The sequence below is a fragment of the Propithecus coquereli genome, unplaced genomic scaffold (assembly GCF_000956105.1).
Source record: "Propithecus coquereli isolate 6110/MARCELLA unplaced genomic scaffold, Pcoq_1.0 Scaffold483, whole genome shotgun sequence".
Classification (NCBI taxonomy): Eukaryota; Metazoa; Chordata; class Mammalia; order Primates; family Indriidae; genus Propithecus; species Propithecus coquereli.
Genome location: NW_012150652.1, coordinates 1489528 through 1513482, shown reverse-complemented (window position 1 = coordinate 1513482; position 23955 = coordinate 1489528). Strand labels below are relative to the sequence as shown.

At 44.9% G+C, this 23955-nt stretch overlaps 1 protein-coding gene across 4 annotated transcripts in view; it reads right to left on the bottom strand.

Moving 5' to 3' along the window:
- TENM2 (teneurin transmembrane protein 2) overlaps positions 1–23955 on the bottom strand; it is an 888605-nt gene that overhangs the window by 114538 nt on the left and 750112 nt on the right. For 3 of the 4 annotated variants that reach the window (XM_012655757.1, XM_012655759.1, XM_012655760.1), the window contains 3 exons: positions 13602–13796; positions 7366–7566; positions 5418–5630 (listed from right to left, as the gene is read on the bottom strand). In XM_012655757.1, coding sequence (XP_012511211.1) covers positions 5418–5630; positions 7366–7566; positions 13602–13796 — 609 coding nt within the window. The remainder of the gene's footprint in view (positions 1–5417; positions 5631–7365; positions 7567–13601; positions 13797–23955) is intronic. The other variant, XM_012655758.1, reaches the window with a different exon arrangement.

Here is a 23955-nt window from a genome sequence, read left to right as displayed (position 1 = left end):
ACAGAGCCAAACAACAAGAATTCTTCCCCCTTTTTCCTTTTCACTGGGAGCTCATTACATGGACAGATATGACTAAATCATATAGGAAGCAATGCAAAAAAAGCTTCCCCTTTACAGTCCAGAATGAACAGTTGAGTCACAAAGCTGGATGTAGTTTGTGTCTACATTGCCTATTTTCCAACTGACGCTGAAAGCCCTTCTCCAACATCCAGGACAAGAAAGCAAACACTTTCAGTGATAAGAATCTCACTACTTGTAAAGCAGTTATTTCCTTTCCTTTTATTTTATTTTTTTGCAGTGACGTGAACATGTATTCCTGTAATTTCTGCCTCCCACCACTTGTTCTGGGTTTGGACAGGAAACCTCGGGCAGACTGTCTGACCCAGACTCAAAGAGAATTTCTGAGCATGTGATAATCCTTCATCTGCCCTGAGAAGGCTCACATGTTGGCCGAATTGTGGGGAAACAAATCAGCACTGAAACATCTTTTGCACTCTGCTAAAAGTCTGTCCATAAGCTTTAGCAGTGAAAGGCCATCGCTTCAGATTTCATTTAAGAACAACAACAAAAAAAGGTACTCTAAGGATAGCTCCAGTAAGACCCCCTGGAGGAATATGTCAATTAACCAATCAGGGAATTAGCTGCTTCCACAGACCTGGTGGTAAGGATGGCTCCACAGTGGCTAATTTCATCTCAACTTGATCTCATTGCAGCATCATGAAAGCTCAAATGTTCAAGGGCAATAGCCACAAGAAAAAGTTTCTATAAATTAGAATGAAACTGGAATGAGATGCAGCTGTCCTCAGTTTGAAGCTGGTTAATTCTGACTGTCACTTTCTTCCCAACCTGCTCCCTATTGTTCCGAAGCGCTCGCTCTCTCTCTCTCTCTCTCCCTCTCTCTCTCTCTCTCTCTCTCTCTCTCTCTTGCTATCGGACTGTGACCCTGTCTACTTCTGATGACAATCACTTAATCAGCACATCAGATTGTCGCATGGCTGGTTTTACCTTGGGTAAAGATTCATTTTCCTTATTAACATCACAAGAACCTATTTCTTTCCCCAACCAATTAAAGAGGAAAAATACAAGGGCCCCGTGTGATACAGGGAAAAGAAAACTGTTCTGACTTGTGGTACCTGGGCAGGTCACTCAGCCCCACACGGTCCTAGGAATAGAGCCCTCATGATTCTGAAACGCAATTGGAGGTCAGTACCACATAGATAAAATACACAAGTTGGAATAACTGTTGCAGACGTTACTCACTACCCGGATATCAAACAGTTCACCCAGGGTCACGAAGTGCCCAGAGTTGGTAGACTCAGTCCTTGGGTTAGTTTGTATTATTCAGAGTGAATGTCTGGATAGTCTATATTCAGGAGATAATCGTATCAGTCCACAATTAACGTTTAGCTTCCTTCTATGCATTCCTTCCCTGGCAATAAGAATGTTGGTTTCTCCTTGTATTTTGCCCAACTATTTTGCTCCCAAAACACGCTGACATCTACCTGACCTCTTTATGACGTGAGATGCTTACCTAAGTTTACTATAGTTCATGGTGATTTTGACCTAATGAAAATTTTACAGTTCCCTCATGCCTTGGTGTTACAGCCTTTGCATGGCCTTCTGCCATTAGTCCCCAGTATTAATAAGGGGTGGTGGTGGTGGTGGTATATGATACAAACAACCCATTTTAAGATTTTGTTTAAAGAGTAAAACTCTTCTAACCACACAATGTGCCTTCTGATTTATTCATAAGAGTAAACGTAGCCTATCCAAATAATGCTAATATATTCCGGGGATACACATGAATCGTGGTTGATTTAGATTCAAAGTATATTTCTTATCTACACAATTCTGTAGATTTTAGCCATACCTTGTATTTAACTTGTTAGAGAGAAGTAATGTAAAAATCATTGCTTAGTAGAATCCAGACGTCTGCCAATAACTTAGCTCTGACAGTTAACATCAAAATGCTATACCTTATATTTAAATCTTTAACAATCTGTGCTGAATTTCCAAATAGAAATAATTTGGTTGCAAATTCCAGAAAGACATTTGACCAAACATGGATAGATCCAGGTGCTCTATAAAAGTAAACTGCAGTCTGTCCAAATAATGCTACTGTATTCAAGGATACACATGAATTGTGGCATTTGACCTAACATGGACAGGTTCCGGTGCTTCCACTTGGCTGACTATTAGAAGTCTGTGCTTTTATCCTCATCCTTTCCCCCTCTGTCTTCCTGCTTCCTTTAGTACCATAAATGGAGTTCACAAGTGCTGATGTGAATTGTTCAGTTGACTATTTGCAGTGGCCCCAAGAAAACTACTTTGCTCACTATGACCTTTTGAAAATAGGCCACAGACAACCCAAGTACTTAACACTAACCACCTCCAATTCTGCCTTACTCCAAATTTCCTCATGCATTATTTGCTGACTGGGTGCCATTTCCTTTTTATTCATTTCCATTTTCAAAATAGAGCATTTGAGGCTCTGCTTGGAAAGGACCAAAGAGTATCCCTTTCCTCTCTGTCAGTATCCCCAAGGAGAAGGACTGATTCTGGGCTTGTAAATTGTGGCATTTACTTTAAATAAAATGACAGGAGTGTCTGCTCAAACTAAAAGACTAAAACTCCAGGAAGCAGCTCTGGGAGCCAGAGGTTGAAAAGCAAAAGAAGCAATTATGCGCATACAAACATCTCTCTAGTTTCCGAATACCAAATCTCACCAATCAAGGCATGTTTGGCGTTTTTTTTGTTGAGAAAAAAAGCACAGTGAACATAACTATGAGGAGATGGCACATATCCTACTAATAAAACTACAGAGCCCTAATTTCTCCTAAGAAAAGGCTTTGCTGATAAAGATCTTTATAGCTTACGTAGCACAAACTCTACAGTCACAGGGGATTGTAGTTCCAAATAAGAGACTCCACTGGACTAGGGCCCTCTTCATTTTGGGAGCTGTACCTGACATATCAATTTGCACTTTCTCTGTGTCTCTCAAGAATGCATGTATGTCAGCTTGCAGACACGTGAAACTTGAACAGAACACTTCAAGTAGCAGAAACACCTTTTTCCAATTCATCTCACCCAAAGGGCTAGCTTGACCAAAATACCCAGGTTCTCTTATTGGCCATATCCTCACATTCTCTACTAAGACCAAAGTTGTCATCTTCCCATCTCATTTTCAAAGGTCTTGGAAACAATTCAACTCATCTCTGCCTTCTTTCCACTCCCACTCTGTGATATCTGGAGTGGGCCCCTGATAACCTCCACGCCACAATTGGTGTCCTTTTCTTAACACGGTGTTAACCTGCCTCCCTTTTCTCCTCGCTCTCCATTAAGACTCGTGCTACTCTCTAATTCAGGGTTCAGCCAGTTGTTTTCTATAAAGGGCCGATAGCACACGGCTTTGCAGCCGCGCGGGCTCTGTCATAACTATTCTATGCTGAGACGCAGTGTGGAAGCTGCCAAGACATCAACGGATGGGTGTGGCCGTCCTCGAGTAACACTTTGTTTATGGACACTGAAATTGGAATTTCACACAGATGTCACGTGTCGGGAAATATTTTTCTTTGGATTTTTCTCCTACCTTTAAAAAAACATAAAAGCTATTCTTAGCTTGTAAGCCATAGGAAAATAGGCAGCAGGCCAGATTTGGCTCCCTGGCTGTAGTTTGCAGACTTGTGCTCTAATCCGTCTGGACTGCCCTCTTGGGAGCTGTTTCCAGAGTAAAGATGGGTTGTAGGTAGAAGAGAGCCAGCAGGCATCGCCGTGGGAACACTAACCCAGGCCCCCTTCCCCCCAGATGTGGGAAGCGGGGAGCAAAGGAGTGCATGAATTGAGAGAAAGTAGGATTACCTACATCAGGTTGCTGATTGGCAAGAGCTTTTGAGGGGGGAGGATTGGGGGCAATGGAGATATTGGGGAGGGGGAGACGTCTCTATTGAAATCACACCGGGCATGCAATAGAACATCAAGAGGAACGCCCCTGATGAGGGAAGCTATTGTAAGAACTGTCTTGGTATTGGTCTGTGCACAGCACTCCCTTCAAAATCTTCTAAATTATCCCTCAGACTCTGCAGGGAACTGAACATAAAAGTGGCTGCAGGGGAGCAGGACCTGGAGCGTCATCGAGAGATTGCAAAAACAATTCACTGCCAACAGACTGTCCCAGCAGGGTCCCAGTGCTATGGTTGTGGCCCTGATTGGTATGCTGCCCCTCGGATGCCCAATTAGATGGCACTGGGGGAAAGCTAATGCAGAGGCAGTCCACTTTGCCTCTGCTTAACCACCCAAATGAACAGCATGGGAAACTGAGTCTGAGCTCACGAGTCAGCCCTGGGCAAGCTCCTAACCTCGTCTCTCCCTCCAGGTGGCCCATCTGTGGCTGGGGTTTCTTTGGGCTAGGACAGATGGAAGGATCCAAAACTTGGTGGCTGCAATCAGAGGTGCCTTCAAGGGGACAAACAGTAGTTTGGTTGGAAACTTCCCTGAGAGTTTCCACGCAGGCAAGTGGATTAGCCACCTTGGCATATAATGGATCTTAGGTTTGACCCAATTAGGCAATGAAAGCCAAAACAGGAAGCAAAGTGATGCTTATGTAGACTACTCTGTAATCCCAACTGTCTGAGAGCTGGGGAAAGCCAAACACGTCGGCTCCCAACTCCTCTGTCAAAGGGATAATCAGGAATATTCAATCCAGTACCGTCCTCCCCCAAGTCACAATAATGACAAACACCAAACAAAAACAGAAATGAAGGGGTTTCAAAACTATTTCTTCTTAACAAATAAAATGACCTTTAAAAAATATTCTTGGTCAAGAAGCTTATATAGAGAGGTGGCCGTGTGAGAATGAAATGGGACCAGAGAAGGAGACATATAATGATGGTGGTGGGGACAGAGAGGGTTGGGAGTCCAACGATAAAGCCTGGGCCAGCAAGAAGATGCTCAAACCTCTTATAGTGGTACCTGGCTACCCAGGACACCTGGGAATCCTGCCTGCATCTAACCTGGTCTACAGTCAGTTCGCATTGTTGCCAGCAAGCAGGGACCCAGTGATTGAGCCAGCTGGGAGGGGACTTGAAAAGAGAAGAGTTGCAGACCCCAGTGATTTGGGGTGCTTGCAACCTCCAGGCACTGACAATTTCCCATGCGTGTGCATTTCTCCCTCCCCAAGACTGATTATTTGGATGGGTTTTCTTATCTGCTCCGGCCCCTTTCCTCCCAACCTGGAATCCTGGAAAGAAGGGAAAGGTCTTTCCAATTAGGGATCTTGTTCCTCCCTTTCCCTATCCCCTGGCAGATTTGGAGAGGCAGCAGAAATGTTGGAGAGCACTTGTGTCCCTGAAGGAACAGCCAGTTGCAATGCGCGAGCGTCACTATAGATCTACGATTTATGAAAATAAAGCAATATGTGCCTGTTTCGGTGCCTGCCGTTTGCCTACCAATGGTGCAGTGTTCACCATTCCAGCCCTCTCGGCATTCACATTTGCCATCTTTACAGGTCCCGTGCTCAATGCAGCGGGGGTGGCACACACGCTGGTCACACGCTGCGCCTGTCCAGCCCTCTTCACAGCGGCAGGCTCCCCCGATGCAGACGCCGTGAGTGCCACAGTCTACTGAGCACACTTCTGGAAGAAAAACAATGATTACAGCTCAACACCACAGCTGGTGAAACCCTCCATGGAGGCCAGACTACACGCATGGCCTCGAGGCCCAGCAGCTCTGCCATGTTTGGAGGCCTGTCTCTCCACGGGCTGGGTGTTAATTCATCGTGACGTCTTTTTTCTAGAGCAGTGGTTCTCAAAGCGTGGCCCCTGCGCCACCTGGGAACTTATTAGAATCGTAGCATCAGCACCACCTGGGAACTTACTAGAAACGTAAAGTCTTGTGCCCTGATTGGACCAAGTGAATTAGAAACATCGGGAGTAGGGCTCCGAAACTGTGTTAGACCAAGTCCCCCAAGGTGACTTTGAGACTCACTAGAGTGTGAGAACCACTCTTCTAGAGATCGAGACCGTTGCAAGAGGAGGTCAGGCAGCGGCTCCAGTTTGGCAAAGCTAACCGGGAGGTGCCCACCTGAAAAGACGTATCTGGTGGCCCCTGACTCCCTAGCCAGCTGAGATTCCTCCCTCCCTGGACAGCCTGAACTGACCAAGCCCGAGAGGCCAGCTGGGGGGCGGGCTGCGCGATCCCCGTGATGACTGCGGACCCACCCGTGACCCAGACTGGCACCTTGGTGGTATAATCGTGACCGCTGTAACTGCGCTGCATTTACACAGCCTCTTTCTCAAAGGAGCTCAAAGTCTTTTGTGCTTGGGGAGGAGACAGACAGACAGATATGCACTCTCTGGCGTTCCAGACCTCTCACGCGAGGACAAGCACGTGCCAGACATTCATCCTTACAACAGTCTACTGAGGGAGGCATGGGTCGTCATGCCAGGGGAGGGGACACCAGGTGGGGGAGGGGGTCAGTGACTCACTCAAGGTCACACAGCATGTCTCTAGCACAACTGGGCCTTGGATCTAGGACCGCTGTCTCCTCCCACCCTCTGCAGAGCTTTTCCAGGACCACCGGCATCAGAGTTGAAGCCAGAGTCGAGTGGGCTGAGAAGACATCCCAAAATAGCCCGTTTTAACTGACTCTTTTTTTCTTTTGGAATGAAATATTCATTTCTTTCCCATTGTAGGCAAAGCTTCACATACATTCCCTTCCCAATTGCCATGGCAATCTGACAGCTGTCTCACTACCCGGAGGAAGGGGGCGGAATGATGATGGCTTGCTTGGAGAGGCACTTGTCAGCATGAGCAGAACCTTTCTCAGAAAGGTTGGGGCTGGCTTGAACTGTTGAACCGTTCCATTTTTAAGGTCACTCGGGAGGTAAGACACATACTCTTAATTTTAGGAAAATAAAGTGTACAGCACAACTTCATTATTTGCCTGTCACTGGAGTATTGCAGAGCTTTAGAACATGTTCGCGCAGCACCCCAAGGGAGCCCCTTTTCTGTTTTATAGGACGTTCCATTCAGTGTGTCTGGGACTGAATTGTTCTGTTTTGTTTTCTGGCACCTTTGGGGAGTGTACATAAGAAAACCTATAATGCAAATGGAAGCTTCCCTCCTGGGCCCCTCATCCGTTTGCAGTGATGGAATCAACAAGGCCTGAGAACCAACAGTGTTGTTTTTTTCTTCCCTCAAAGATCACAGACTCCATGACTGAGGAGAAGAGAGTGAGAAAGGCACTATGTGACTGATCGAAGTCCCCTTATCCCAGGCTAAGTGTTCAGTGTAGATTCCCATCTGAGAATGCGATGGAACACAGGTACACAAGTGCTGGGAAAGGAAGGAGAAAACCTCTCGGCTTACCAACAGAGCAGTCGGGACCCATCCAGTTGGGATCGCAGCTACAGAGGCCCGTGTCGGGGAGGTAAGTGCCATGCCCACTGCACTGGTCTGGGCACTGCACCCTCGCCAGCTCACAGTTGAGACCACCCCACCCAGGGCTGCAAAGGCATTCTCCATTCACACAGACCCCGTGGCTGGAGCAGGTAGGATCCAAGCAATCAACTGAAAAAAAAAAAAACAAAGAGCAAAAGAATTGATCACTCTTGGGGGATAGGTGTGAGACACGGGCTTCCTGCTGAGTGGCCCAGCTGCTCACCGGTTCCTGTCCTCTTGCACGCAAACAGAGCAGCCCAGGTAATACTTACGAGGTCTCTCGAAGAACATCCATAAAACCTAAAAGGGCTTTTATTTGTGAAGATACCAAATCTCAAACTTGAAGAAGATGCAAGAAAAAGAAAAGGGGGATTTCTCAAGCAGAATTTGGGGAAACCAGATATGGAGGTACGTCGTTCTGCCTTCAGAATCTTGTACTCAGCACCTCCACTCAATGGCTTCTGCAATCGGAATGTGAGTACCTGTCATGTCTCTCCATGTACTGGCAAACCCGATTACCCCTCACTAGAAGGGAGAAAAGTAGAGAGGCTCATTCTAACTTTACTAATACTTGACTTCAAAAGGTAACAAAAGATTAAAAAGAAAACCAATGAAACTTATAAATGAGTCACTTTGCTAATTAAGTTTCACTTAGGCTAAGTCTAAAATTAGTTTTCATTCTCTGAGCACACACCTACTGAAGGAATTAGTAAATGTGCGAGATAGAACAGGTGAAGTCAGGTGTGGAAATGCTCCAAAGGGGATAACCTTCCTACAGGTAATTATTTAATATTAGTAGACTGGATGGGTATCTTTGGCCATGGCACTGACCTTCCACCAGACAGTCAATCAGATGGGTTAATAGTTAGATTCCAGTCACTGTGGTTCTTGCTTGTTTCATAGTCTGATTGTTTAGACATCTTAATAATCAGAGTGGTTATACACCCAGTAGGTAATCTGAAGATTATTACTCGGGAATCAATTCAAGGTGAGGAGAGAAGTGAGTTGCAAAGGCCAGTTCTTGCGGAAAGGACTTTTTGCATGAGAATGTAATCTCGAGCCTTGGACCCCCATTCAACCTAAGGGCTGGATAAACAGGGTGAGCTTCCCTAGGTGTTCTCAGGAAATGAGGTGATGGATTTGGAGAAGAGGGCTCTGTGCAATATGGGGTTTGGATGAGGAACGGTGTTCTTGCAGAGGGTTCAGATGTTGCTTTGTGGATCCGAGAGATGCGACGTCTTGTCACCTTATTTGATTAAGACATACATTTCCCGCATTTTAACAGGTTTCGAATCAGGCCTGTTGGCATTGCTTCCTCCATCACCTGGAGGCATGGCTAGCTTGAGACCACTTTAAATTCTTGTCTTGAGGTGTTTCGGACCACAGTGACCGTGTAATTCAATCCCTTGTGTATATCCGTGCCATCTCATGGGTTAAATTCTCAGAGAAAATTTTGTTTTCACTCCTTGCCTAATGCCAAAATTGAAATATGCAAGACTTTTGGTCTCTAAATAATTCACGATTACACTGGGATGGTAACCCCTTGGAATCCCCACTTTTTCTGGGGTCTCCTATTACATTCTCCATGTTGGATGTTTTTTTTCTTTATGGTAGAGCAGAAAATAATAATATGTTTTAATACTGATGATACATTGGCTCTAAATATGACGTTATTTATATTATCCATGTCACAAACTAGCTAGTCCTAGGGGCATCAGACGTAAGGAATATGCACTTATTAGAAATCACAATATTCCACAAAGCTTCCAGAGAGCCGCCCTCCCTTGAGTCGAAAATAATAATTTTCAGTGTTAAGTGATGTTTCTCAGGATCTCATTTGGATATTCTCAGGAAGATATCATTTATGGAAGTCAGTTCCAAACCGTTTGAGCCATGGGAAAAAAGTGTGTTGTTGTTGTTGTTGTTGTTGTTTTAATGTAATCAAGAGTACACTCCCAGAAAGGTGAATTAGTGACTTATTATTAGTTGGACATGTTTATGATGATGTTACATGATTCGGTTACGTCAAAGTTGAATTCATTGTCTTTGGGAATATAACTCCTGATGATATAAACCTTCCTGATATCTTCACATTTGCTCCACTTCGGATGGTAGAGCACATCTGGATGTAAATTGGAGCGAAAACTTTCCATCGCATAGAAGACATTTGAGAAGGGGCTTGGGCAGTGCCTTCGTGTCTAGTGCCCGGCACAGGGAAGGGAGTACAGTAGGTGTTGAAGACACAAAGGCAGCGAGAGTGAAGGACAGACTTTGCTGTAAGCATTTGTCATTAGTGGGACAAACTTCCAGTGGGAAGGGCTGATAGGAAAAAGTGGTGCTAACGTTTCTTACTTCTGGAAAAAAAATCCATATTTTGGGACCTGCAAATTATGAACTAACATTCAGAATCAATCATGATCATATTTTTCTAATAAAAGAAATCCTGAAATTCTAGTTTTTTACCGTCCCCATTTTTAAAATAGCAAAATCAAAATATGTGTTATTGCTTCAAAAATTGCTCTCAACCTATAATTAGCCATTTAAAATGTTTGGTGAGGTGCCAACAGCTAGGAGCTTTCAAAAAATATATCATAATCTTTTTCTTAGAAGGATGAAATAATAAAGAGTAATATACTAAAAAAATGAAAATGGCATTTTTCTTCCAGATAAATTAGCTCTCTCTTCTCTACCCTGAATTATGGTATGAAGGAAGGAGAAAAATCCACGGAGATTTATTAGCCCAGTACTAGAATGCCATCAAAAGAACCATTTATTGTATCTAAAAATATAAGCTAACCTTTTCTCTGGTCAGTGATACCAGTAAATATGCTCTTCGTGCTATATAATTACAGCAGCTGATGGAATAACTAAATTCAAACTTGAAGAGGAGCAATTTCCCTATGAATTTTAAATTTGGTTCCAGTTTCATAAGATGGTCTTGTGGCCACGTCCTTAGAGTCATTAGCAGGCAGGAGAGACTATGGCATTTTACGAAGCCTTATAAATAGAAGCAGTGTTACACTTAAAAGGGGGACAGTGGTCTTTACCAGCTAAGTACCATGTGCCGCGAAACACCAGCCCCTTGGCAGCTGAAATCATTAGAACTCATTTAGTCTTGAGCCCTCTGTAGGTTTGACAAAAAAGGGTTGTGAATGCAATTTCCATCCCTAAGGATAAAAAAGGAGGTCAAGGAGTTTTACAAACAATATGTACTATAAACCCCCGAAGAACCATGAATTACATTTATGAAGTTAAATGTCATTGAAAAATGACTCAACCATGAAACTGACATGAAAACATGGTTGACTTAAACTAATACGTCAATGCCTCTCTCATCACCGTCCCACTCCCCCAGACACCACTGGAGGAAACCTCATGGATACATCCTTTCATTTTCTTGTGCAAATTGGTGAATAGTACAACAATGTTTACGCAGCAAAAATGAAGGATGGCAACTATTGATTTCGTTGCCATGGCCATTTCAGGTAAATTGTTTGAACGTTATGATTATGATGAATATCAGAAATAAAAAAAGCTAAATGGAAGAAAAAGTGCTGATCTGGACTTTCTGACCCCATTTCCTATTTTGAAAACAGCATATGAATCACCTCGGTTCATTCTTTTTGGGTAGCAGAAATCAATAGGGAGATTTCATCCTTTCCTAATGACCCACGTGGCTTGCGTATTTTGGTGGATGGCTAATTCACTCTGAACATTTAAAGAAGACTGGGTGGGACAGTGAGAAAGTTGAGAAATCACTTGAAATTCTACTCATCCAACTGGACACAATCTTTACGGGAGAGAAAGAAATTCTGAGAGTGGCAATGTCACCGCCCTGGCACTCTCCTCTCTCCGAATGATGTATGCAAAAGGTCGTTTTAACCTTTCTTGTCATGTTATTGGTCTCTCCCATGTTTTCAGCGAATGCAGCTTTGCCTCCTGCAATCCATTTGTCTTTAAGAACTTTAACCTTTCAAGCAGGGTTATTAAATCAGTATTTCCTCCATCCAAACTCCCAATTTGGTTTTATGACGCAGACACGGGGAGGCTACCTTTTATAATAGAGGAAAAAATATATAGAGAATTGAGTAACTGAAGATCTGGGGGTCAGATTTCTTGGCCCCATTAGGGACATTACCGCTGATATATTGAAAAATCTTAGAAGAATAAGGTCATAAAAGCTGCCTTTTGTAGCCATAGTTCTAAAAACTATGGGATGGGAGATTTCACAAGGGAACCTCCCCCCTCCCCAGGTGTCTCTAAGGTAAGGCCCTGTCATTACTTTGTGGTGAGGGCTGTAATGATAGGTGATTTTGCATAGAACTCTGGGGATCCATAAGTTAATGGGCTGGAGAGTGGATCCACTAGCATCTGAGAACTTCACAGATCCCAAGTCCCTCATCATCAGCCTGGCCATGAAAACCTGGGAGACAACACAGATCGCCTGTGGTGTCCAATAGGACCTCTTCTACAGGGACATCCTGCATGGTCATCTCAAACTGTCAGAGTGGGCAGGGACTTCACTTTTTCCCTTAGTCTGTTGGGCAAGTTGACACTTCTATTTCCGCTGGGAACGTGGGAGGGAATGTGGCTGTTTGGGTTGCATGGGGACATTTCACTGGGAGATATGGGGACATTTCACTAGAGAAGAACAGCACTGCTGGAGGACAATGATGGCACCGAATCAAAGGTTGGGGAGTGGGGGCCGGGCGCGGTGGCTCACGCCTGTAATCCTAGCACTCTGGGAGGCTGAGGCCGGTGGATTGTTTGAGCTCAGGAGTTCGAGACTAGCCTGAGCAAGAGCGAGACCCCGTCTCTACTAAAAAATAGAAAGAAATTATCTGAACAACTAAAAATATATAGAAAAATTAGCCGGGCATGGTGGTGCGTGCCTGTAGTCCCAGCTACTCGGGAGGCTGAGGCAGAAGAATTGCTTGAGCCCAGGAGTTTGAGGTTGCTGTGAGCTAGGCTGAGGCCACGGCACTCACTCTAGCCCGGGCAATAGAGTGAGACTCTGTCTCAAAAAAAAAAAAAAAAAAGGTTGGGAAGTGGGCACAGGGCTGGGAGGGCCTACGCTCTTACCTTCCTGCCAGCCGTGGTTGATGCTTCATTTGGTGAGAAGCAATCGGAGGGCAGTCAGAGACCACACTCTGCAAGGGTGAGGCGGACAGGTGGCTCGCCTGAGCTCTCTCACCTTAGAGGTACGGAAAGTCGGCCCCAGTACGTTATCACCAAATGACTCCTTTGAACTAACTAACCGCAGGAACTAGGACTAGTCGAGTTGCTTCCTGCTGTTCCTCCCTGTTCCTGCATTTCCTGTTGCACGTTCCCTCTCCTGACCTCTGGCCATATTTTGTCAGATGGGATTTAGCTTTGACATCCTGATTTTTACCCATGTGTGCTGGTGGCCTTAAATGTCTGTATCGTGAGCTCTTCAGAATTTATCAACTCCCAGCCCTCTCCTGCAACCCCTTCTCCTCCAATTCTGTGTGATTGTAGGGACCCGGGATAATTTGCCCTGCCTGGATGGCATTTCTAAATGACGTAGATACCTACAGTCTTCCAAGATGGCTGCTCTCTCTTGATACTAATTTTTGCGGAAATATGTACACAGACATATATGGGTCTTAGGTTACCAGGAAGGGTTATCAACAACAACAAGCTAGCTCTGAGGAAGACAGGGGCTTAGGGATCCTTGTTCCTATTCTCTGGGTAGCTTTAGTCATTCCCAATTCAGAGGATTTTAAATAAAGCAGAGGAAAAGAGGGAGGAAGATGGGGGAGGGGAAGGAAGAAAAAAAAGAAGGAAGGGGTTAGAGGAGGATTAGAAGGGAAGAGAAGACAGAAAGACAAAGGCAGAGAGAGAAATTTAAAGAGGAAAAACAAGGGAGAAAGAGAAAAGGACCTAATTTCTATAAAGGAGGGTAAAAAAAACATTCTTTCCAGAACCATCCTCATAGGCCTTTCCTGTTCTACAACTAAAGAAGTTCATCAAAGCCAAGGGGTTTGAAGTTTACTGCACAAAATGTAGAAGGTTCCTTTGCAAAACTGTTGAAACTTCCCTTGCAAAACATGGAGCGGACCATGGGACTGGGCTCCTTAGCACAGGCCAGGCCCTGCGAACACCTCCCTCCCTGCTGCCCGGCCTGGGCCCCGCGGGCTCACCTTCCTCACAGTGCTTGCCTTTGTAGCCGGCGGAGCAGACGCAGTTGCCATCAATGCAGGAGCCGTGGCCCCCGCAGGAAGGATCGATGCACTGATTCATGGGCACGTCGCACTCCGCGCCTTTCCAGCCGCTGTAGCACTGGCACGTCCCTTTAGAATATTGTCCATTCCCGCTGCACAGGACAGGGCAGGCGGCTGCACAAAGCAAAGACAGAGCACCGGGTCACGAGGAGCCAACATCTGAGGTGCTGTGGCAGTCTAAGCAGGTAGAGCTACCTGGCCTCGTGGCTCTGCTCACAAAGTTCTAGGCTGGGGACTCTGGCCACGGAAGTGCGGAGCCATCTTCAGATACACAACAAAGATGCTGTTAATAACAGCAGCTACCATCAGTTAAATGCCGGTTATGTGCCAGGGACAGTATAGAAGGCTTTGCATACAATTTATGACTTAATCTTCACAATCACCTTATGAGGTGGAGGCGGCAATCCCGACCCGCAGTTTAGGGATGAGTCTCAGACTGGGGAGTGGCTGGGCTGCAGCCACACGGCTCACAAGCAGCTGAGGCCAGCGGGACACCAGGGTGGCCCAGCTCCATTGACTTCCCTGTTGTTGATTTTGGTGGTGGCGGTATTGCAGATTAGGATCCATTTTGCTGACTATTTTACCCTTAAATGGTCGACTCCTATTCCTGATAAGTTTATGTCTATTAAAAAGGAAGGTTCATGGGACACCGTTGAGCCATTTCATCTCTCTCTTCCTCCATTTCCTTATCTATACCGGGAAGAAACACAGGAGTCCCCCACTGGCCACAGTTTTGCTTTCCGAGGTTTCAGTTACCAGTGGTCAGTGCTCTGAATGTAGGTGAGGACAACACAGTAAGGTATTTTGAGAGAGGGTGACCACATCTACATGACTTTTATCGCAGTTGTTATAATTGTTCTATTTTGTTATTAGTTATGGTTGTTCATCTCTTACTGTGCCTAATTTATAAATTAAACTGTATCATAGGTATGTATGCATAGGAAAACACACAGCATCTACAGGGGTCAGTATTATCTGAGGTTTTAGGCACCCACTGGGGGTCTTGGAACGTATCTCCTACAGATAAACAGGGTCCACTGTAACTGTGTCCACTTCAAGGTGTAGCATGTGTAATAAAATACAAAGATTAAATATTCCTGGCCTATTAAAAAAGTAGGGGCAGGCCGATGACATGAAATCTCTAGCAGTTCACATCTCAGCTGGGGCCCTCCTGTATCTGTTGGTGGGAAGAAGGTAAGAAAATCAGTGGGGCTTGTCTGGATATTACCCACAGTTTTCATCAGTTTGGCCTCAAGTGTGCCAATTTCTCCCTTTTAAAGTTAATCGAGAGTGGGGATTTCAGTGGTCTCCTTCAGGCCTGGGATTTCTCACTTCTGTAACAGTTTGTAAAGAACCTAACTTTCCAACCTGCCTTCTAATTTGGGCCTGAAACGGGAGTACTGCCCCAGCTATGAAACTGGCATTTAGAGACCTTCAGAAATGAACAACGCAGATGTTTCAATGACTCCTGGCGTTACCCGTGATTTGAAATGCACGGGTTCCAAGAATTCTACGTGTGTGTACACTCATGCACAGCCCGGGCTATCTCCCTGTGCCACGCATCGATTGCATAGCTAATCGCATCACTTCCCAGTCAATTGTCCCACCCTGCCTTATTAATCCTTTCTTGTTGTCATGTTTCTATTTGGTTTTTATAGTAATTAGCTTTCCTCTGTGAGTGTCTAATTTCCCAAAGATAAAGTAAGCTACTAGAGGACAGTAACTGTGTTTATCATTGTTGATTTCCTTCTAGGCCTGCATTCACCAGGGTTGGCTTGATTAGGTAAGTATTTCTCCTGTGTTCCTGGTATTCAAAGATTCCCAGATAGTGGGATCATGGGACAAGCACTAAAAGGCCCCTTAGGAAAGACATGGAAAGAACAGTTCCTGGAGTGGACCTCGCATTGCACACACAATGCTTTTTCCTAGGGAAGCTCATGTTTTATTTTAATTGTAAACTGACTTGAAATAGAAATATCTCAGTAGTTGACATATGATTGAGAGGATATTTTCCCTCAAAATGACTTTTAATAGGACAGTTTTGACAACTATTGGAGACACTATTTTCAGTAGAGCTCTTATCCTTATGAGTCTACCAGAGGAGAAGAATGAGTTCAAAAGTGGGAGCATCAAAGTCACATAAGGAATTCAGGTGAACTCTCTCTAAACGTGGGGAGCACGCTTTCTGTTTCCAGGATGCTTCCATAGAAGGTTCTGTATAGAGTCGCTACACATGCTGATTGTCTTAGGGAGGGCAGAAGAAAGAGCTCCGAACCCAGGTGCTCAAGATTCAAATTAGGGAATGTGCAAGTATGAACTAGCATAAGAAACTGTGAGCTTTCTCGAAGTTTTGAGAGGGATTGAAGACAGAGTAAGTTTCTTCCATGTGAGTTCCTCATGAGACTCATGCTAAACTCTAGGTCAGGGATGGCAAATGCGTTCACGTGAACTACAGTCCTGTTCTTCCTTCTCACACTTCTGCAGACATCATTTATTGATCACGGCATCTTGGCCCCCTGAGCCTAGACAGAGCCTCAAAACCTTCAATGTAGCACCCAGGCTGAGACTGGCAAGCAGGAGAGTTGGCATTTAAGAGAAAACCTACTTGTCATTTCCGATCTAGGTAACATTGAATGTATCTCCTTGTGGGAAGACAACATCATTTCTCACCCCCTCTTTCCACCCCTGTACACTGAAATAAGAAAACAGTAAGAAGTGTGGCTACACCATGGGTAGTTAGATGAGCTTCCAAGGGCTGTTTCTGACCTGAGGGCTATAAATTGGATGAGTTGTCACGGATGGCAGGGAAAGTTACATCAAGTCACCAACACTGGTCTCCTGTTGCCCCCTCTTTCCTCCCAAAAGGTGGAAAGGTAGAAACAAGAGGGTAGAAAGTAAGGAGCAAATAATTATTGCCTTTATTAATTGATAAAATATAGTTAGGATTGTTTTCTGTATTCACTGTGGCACTGTTTCTCTTCTGGGTGAACTCCAAGTGGAAAAAAATAGGATTGTCTAGAAGGTAAGAATGGGTTTTATTTAAAACCAAGTGCCTGGGAAATCAAATTTAAAATGTGACCTACTTAAATTGCTCAGGGGAAAAAAAAAACAGTCAGGTCAGAGAGTTCTCCACATTCTAAATGCAGCCTTCCTTCAATATGTTTGCATGCTCGCTGAGAGTGTGGCCAAAACCGCAAAACACTGTGATGTTTGTTGGAAAGCAGGGAGCTCCATGGGCTTGGCTTCTGCCACCCAAAACAACGAAAGATGGGCTAATGGGAGGAGTGAAACTCTAGTACTCGTTGTGCCATCCTGGCAGGGTGTGCAAACAAATGCCAAATGAGCACCTTCCAGTGGTCGCTGGGCTGTCCTGTGTGGGAGCCCCTTCCTTCTGGGGTAACTGATTCATTCTCAGACATAACTCAACCCAGAGCATCGCAATATCTAAGGCTCAGCCTGATCCTTATTTGAGAGGCTACATGTGAAGTGGGGAACCTCCTGTATTCATAACTCTTCTTATATTTTTACCATCATGAAATCGACATTATTTTGTAACGCTAGGTTATAGAAAAATGAATCTGACTGCACACCCGTGCCAAGAAGTAGAACGGTGTAGAAATGGAAAAAGCAGGGGGTTTGGTGCCAGAAAGATCTGGGTTGTCCCAGTACCTTACCAGCTGTGCGATTTTGGCAACATTACTGAACCTCTCACTCAATTTCCCCTTCAAAAAATTGTCTCTCAGCATTGATGGCAGGATTAAGGAAGATAACACGTATGACTCATAGCAGTAGCTTACACTTGGTAGGCAATTACCAGATGCTCCTTGTGAAATTTCAAACTGAATCTCTAATCTGACGTCAAGGGTTAATAAAATAAAAAATGCAGTAGGTCTCAAACGCGCGTGCGCGCGCACACACACACACACACACACACACACACATACACACACCCACCACCAGAAATGTGTTGGATAATACTAATGGAAAGAGTTCATCTTTGTCTCCTCCCAGTCTTCTCTGGTGTGGGTGGAAGTTGGTTCTGATTGGTCGGGAGTCTCTTGTGGAGTGCTTTAGGTCCCTGTGTCTCTCTCTTCTTCCTAAGGCTTACAGGAGCAGAACATTGTGCATTCAAGCTTCTATTTAAAATTAATTAAAATGTTTGTACAAATTGACTATTCCTGTTTTACTAAATCTAGTAAATGGAAGCTCTAAGACTCCCGCAGAAGAAAAACAAATTACTGCTGCCACTAACAACTGACAAGTTAACAGGCTGATGACAAAAAATGACACAATTTAAATTCACCTAAATGGTATGAAGCTCATTTTAATGATCAAGCTGGAGCTCCCCTCCCCAAAGTTCTCTGCAAGGGATTAGATGAATTATCCGTGTTATTTACTTGGTGGAAAGTAACAGGACAAACCATCTGTCCACTTGGAGCTTGCAATAGAGAGAGTACCGGGAGAAAAGTTAGAGGTTATTGGAGAGACTCAGTTATAAAAGTAGAGGGAAAATGATCAGATGTGTAGAAGGAATTTGAAACCATGTATCATTTAAAAATTATTGAAATCTGATTCAAAATCCCTTTGGAAAGAGACTTGAGAATACCACAGGTAAATTGTCAAAATAGCACTAATAATTGGTTGCCTTATATCCAGTTAGTCAATAAATGGTGATGAATCACCTTCATGTGTTCGTAGGCAGGTTAGGTGGCAAGGAAAAAGCCACAGGGAGAAGAAGATGTTGTGATCCCCTGAAGCAATTGAGGCTGTAATATTTGGGTCATGAAGGCCAGGCAAACAAAGGTCAGTGTCCCTCAAACCAACACTGGTGCCCCATGGCCGTTTGAGGCTGTGGACATCTTGGTGCTAAGCCAAAATTCTTAGGAAAGTTGAATTTTGCTTCTTGGCTAGATCCCCACAATTGGCAATCCATTTGGTAGACAATAAAATTTGCTCCCCCCTCCCCACCAACCACTGCACACTGTAATCAAAAATAAACTCCATACAGACTAAAGATCTAAGCAGAAAAACAAAAACTACAAAAGTATTAGAAAAAATATTGAAGGCATTTTATCTGGGAGGGAGACATAAGACATAAATTCTAGAATCCATGAAGGAAAAGAAGACAGATCAGATTTGATTATATAAAATTCAAATCTTCTATGCGACAAAGGACACCCTAAACAAAATTAAGGGGCAAGCAACACTAGGAAGAAATATTTTTAACATGTGTTAACATGTTAATGAACTTTGATAACTGAAATACACAAAGAGCCCTTGAAAATCAATGAAAAGAGATGAATGCAAACCTGAGCAAAGGACATACCAGAAATAATATAAATTGCCAGTAAAAGTATGACAAGATACCCAGCTGCATTAACAATTAAATAAGTATAGAGAAGAATCATCATGAGAAATATTTCTGGGCTTATCAGATTGGAAAAAAAAATAAAAGTCTACTCATACCCAGTGTTGCTGTGGCTGAGGGGACAGGGTCTGTCAAACCCAGTTGGTAGGAACAGAAATCGAAACTGATGTCGGGGGAAATAATTTGTCACTTGATGGACAAATCCCTGGCTCACCGTGCCCAACTGCAAAGCCTGTTGACCTTGGTGCCTCAGTTACCCTACCTATTAAATGGGCAGAGCAGTAAGGCCTGGTGCGTGTAGGGAGTTGGAAGGCAGAGCTAAGGGGTGATTATGAAAGTACAAATGCAAAGATCACCAGCCATTCCGACTGCAGTGGTCACCTCTGACCTGAGCAGTGCCCTCACCTTCCTGCCCAGAATTCTCAGACACTTTAGTTGGTCTCAGCGGGGGCAAGATCTAGCAGGACGCCCCGTGAAGAGAGGAAACCAGAGGACGTGTCTGACAGCCAGGGTCAGAGTCCCCCGCTCAGAGGGCCGGAGTTCACCTGCATCAACTTCCTCATTCCCATCCTGTCAAACGGCACATTAATAAGCAAGACAGTGATTCAGGGAAGAATTTCCAGAAGGACAAAAAACTCATCAGGTGTGTCAAATCTCTGACATTCAGGAGCCATGTGGGGAAAGAAGCACATGCTGACTTAAGCACGAAAGTATGGATGCTTTAATTAATCCGGGGTGAATTTAATTGCTTTAGTTAAGTGGAAATCGGGTTAAAAATGATGCAGAGCATGCTGGGGTGTGTTAAAAACATGACATATGAGTTGGATGAATCGATAAATTAAAAGTGCACAGATGTTTTAATTAAACCCAGGGAAGTTAACGAAGATCGCAAGAGACTTTTAAGCCTATGATTAATTCAATTCATTTAAAATACCTGTAGAGATACGGGGATGCCTCCATTTTGAGAGTTATAAAAGTTCTCAATCGATAAGTACTTAAGCTGTTCTTAAAAAAGTCTAAGTTTTTGTGTGCGTGTGTGTCTGAACAGCATTAATTACATAATGAGTATTTAAATTCTTTGGCGTACACAGTAAGCTTTTCTGCAGCTCAAGTCCAGACGAAAATAGCTTTACACTTCTGCTGTGAATCGAGCATCAAGATGAATTTGCAAATTACTGGTGTCCCCTTATCCACAGGCGTGGAAGCCCCTTGAAGCCACAGACAGTCCGTTGTATTTACTGTGTCTCGTCAGCAGATGAAGAGCTCTGTGCACGGTGCAGGCTTATGAGTTAGACAGCCTGAATTTCCTGTCTTTTTGCCTTTGTTTTTACCAGCTGCGTGACTATGGACAATCTGCCTTGAGCCTCGGTTGCTTGATTTTTGACGTGGGACAAGAATTCCGGAATACCTGTCCACGGTGTTTGTGAGGGGGCGAACTGAGATAATGCATGTAAAACACTCTGGACGGTGCCTGGCACACCATAAGAAATCAATAGATATGATTTTATTATCACTATTTTCATTAGGAAAAAAATTGTTCCATTTAGTCATGTGGCAAAGAGACAAGACAGGGCGAAGCACCCTCCTTCCCGCCTCCCACCCCAGCCGCCCTCCTTTCGGCTGCCTTGGTTCCCAGCACGGAAGACATTTCTGACACCGCAGGGTTCCCCGGCTCTGCGTGTCGCACCTGCAAGTTTTTCTAGGGTTAGGCATTCTGCTTTCTGGAGGTGCTCTGCTACTTATCTAGTAGTTCAAAAAGGAAAAAAAGGTTTTTAATCTTAGAAACAGTTTAACTTGGGGGAGGGTTAACCGTGAAGTGATTTCTGTTTGGTAATGCAACAGCGTGAGAAAATCACAAGGAGCCAGGTTTTGGAGGTTGCAGGCACGGACGCGCTTGTGGCCACCAAATGACATGCATTGCAACTTCCAAAGTGGGGAGGCAGGGGCTCCTCCACGCCTCCTCGGCAAGCCGGGGGAACGGAAGGTAAACAGTGACATTACTAAACGGATCGCAGTTCTCTTTGGGCAGCCTTAGCAGAGTTCAAGGGCACTGTCATCCAGACTGCTTGAATGTGCACAGGAGTCATCTGGGGATCCCGTTAGATTCTGATTCAGAAGGTCTGACATGGGGACTGAGAGTTTGGTTATTTAACAAACTCGCGAGGCTGATGCTAGTACCCCACCCCTACTGAATCAGAAATTCTGCGTGGAGCCGAGCAATCTACAGCGATCTAAGTGTTAACAGATGACTCTCATGAGTGCTCAAACGTGGGTATCAATAACCTAGTGGTTAGGAATATACTTCGAAAATGAGACGTGGACAAGTGCCTTAACATCTCTGAGATTCAGTTTCTCTAGCTGCATAATAGGGATGGCAACAATGTGTGACGTGAGGACGAAATGAGAGAATTCATGTAAAACCCTTTGCACGGTGCCTGGCATGTAGTTGATCTTCAGTAGGTAGTAGCCATTCTTTTTTTTTTTTTTCTTTTTTGAGAGAGTCTCACTTCATTGCCCTGGGTAGAGTGCAGCAGCATCATCGTATCATAGCTCACAGCAACCTCAAACTCCTGGGCTCTAGCAATCCTCCTGCCTCAGCCTCCCAAGTAGCTGGGACTACAGGCACGTGCCACCATGTCCACCTAATTTTTCTAGTTTTTGTAGAGATGGGGTCTCACGCTTGTTCAGGCTGATCTCGAACTCCTGACTTCCAGTGATCCTCTCTTGTCGAGCTCCCAGAGTGCTAGGATTACAGGCGTGAGCCACAGAGCCCGGCCGGTAGAGATTCTTCTTATGCTGTTTTCTCAAATGTGACTTCGCCAAGTGCATTTGCTCAGTCACTTTCTGCAAAGCATATACCAAATGCAGCTGCTTCAAGCCCCTCCTCTTGGACCTTTGCTGCCAAGGAAGCCTTGTGTGTTTCCTCAGGCCAGGGATGGGAGGAAGGAGAGGTAGGACTCAGACATCAAACCGCAATGGGCTGTGGAACATTCCTGTGGGCAGCAGCACGGCCCCTGGCCCGTCTGCATTCATGGGGACTGTGGGGCGAGCTGGGGTGGCAGAGGGGGACAAGTGTGACAGTTGGAGGGTCCGAAGGAGCTAGGATGCAGCCCTGTCTGTCTCAGGAAGGACAGCTGGGATCTGAGCACCTTTCACGGAGAGAGAAGGAAGCTCTGAGGGAGGCGTTCTTGGGTTAGTGGGGAGGACCCCTCCACCCTGGGGAAGGGGACTAAGAGCTTTGTCATTGCTCCCTGGTGTGCAGAGGGAGACAAGAAAGCAGATTGCAAGGCAGGGCCAGCAAGAGGGTGGCACAGCCCAAGCTGTTGGAGTACTTATTGTTGGGGACTTTGAGAGTGATCACTGCCCTTGATACGGGAGGTCTCTCTCCTGTGTGGCAACGAGGGCCACAAGCTCCAGGGTCAGGCAGACACGGCTGCAAAATCTGGTACTGCTGTGTGACCTTAGGCAAGTAGCTTACTTTCTCTAAGACCTTGTTTCTCTCATTGTAAAACAGGAATAATAACAAGGATTTCAAAGGCTTGTTCTGTTTAATATTAGCCAACATTTAATACATGCCAAGCACGGTTCTACACAATTTCTACATATTTACTTTTTAGTTCCTACAGGAAAGCAATAGGTACTACTGCTATTGTCCCCATTTTACAGATGAGAAAATTGAGGCTCAGAGAGGTAAAGTAATTTTCTAAAATGGGTTCTGTTGAGTAGAGGAGTATGGATTCAGATCTAGCAAATTCAAACTCCACAGCTTTTCCCCTTAGTCCCTTTTCTACTCTGAGATAATGCCCGTAAACTGCGGAATAAATGGCATTTCTTTTCTGTAAACTCTTTTTCTGTCCTTCCTTTTTCATGCCTCCCTTGTCTCCTCTTTTGCACATGCCCTCCCTCCCTTCTTCCCTCCATTTAAGTCTGTGCCTCAAAGGTGGCTGATTTATCCCTGCACGATTGATCTGACAAATTAGAAACGTGTTCTCCAACACTTATTTTAGTTTTTCACAGCGCTTTCCGGCCATATTTCACCTTTGTAAGCCGTGCCCCCTAAATTCAAATCCCCAGACATTTAGTGGGTATCATTATGTCCTGGGTATCAAACTGGGTACAGAAAGGTACAACGAGACCGCCGGGAGCTTGTTACCAGCAGAGGAAACTGATGTGGCCACCCAGCTGGAATATGGCACGGCATACAGTTGGGGCCACCGCCGAGGTGTTGCCAAGCCCAAGTGATCGCGGGGCCATGTCTGAAGGTGCTTCAGGGAGGTGGTGACTTGTGAGCTTGGCCTTCAAGGACGAGCAGCAGTTTCACAGGAAAGGCTGGAATTGATAGGAACATTCCAGCCACCAAAACAGCACGAGCAAAGTAGAATTAGGTCGGCCTCAGACTTTATGAGTGTTAAGTGTCTGGAACCTTCAGTGAATGGGTCTTAGTGGGAGGTGATGGTGCAAGAGTAGCTTAGATCATGGACAACCTTGAACATCATTCTACGAAATGTGATCTTTATTCTTGGAATGTGGCCCCTGACCACAGATATCAGGGGAGTTGCTAAAAAGGCACCTCCTGAGCCACACACGAGTCCTATGAGTCAGAATCAACTGGCATGGGGGAAGCACCTGGGGAAATGCATTTTTAACAATCTCCCCAGATACCAGTCTGTAAGCCAAAGCGTGATGACCACTGAAAGTATTCGAGGTAGGCCGGGCGCGGTGGCTCACGCCTATAATCCTAGCACTCTAGGAGGCTGAGGCAGGCAGATCATTTGAGCTCAGGAGTTCGAGACCAGCCAGAGCAAGAGTGAGACCCCCGTCTCTACTAAAAAAATAGAAAGAAATTAGCTGGACAACTAAAAATATATATATATAAAATTAGCCGGGCATGGTGGCGCATGCCCG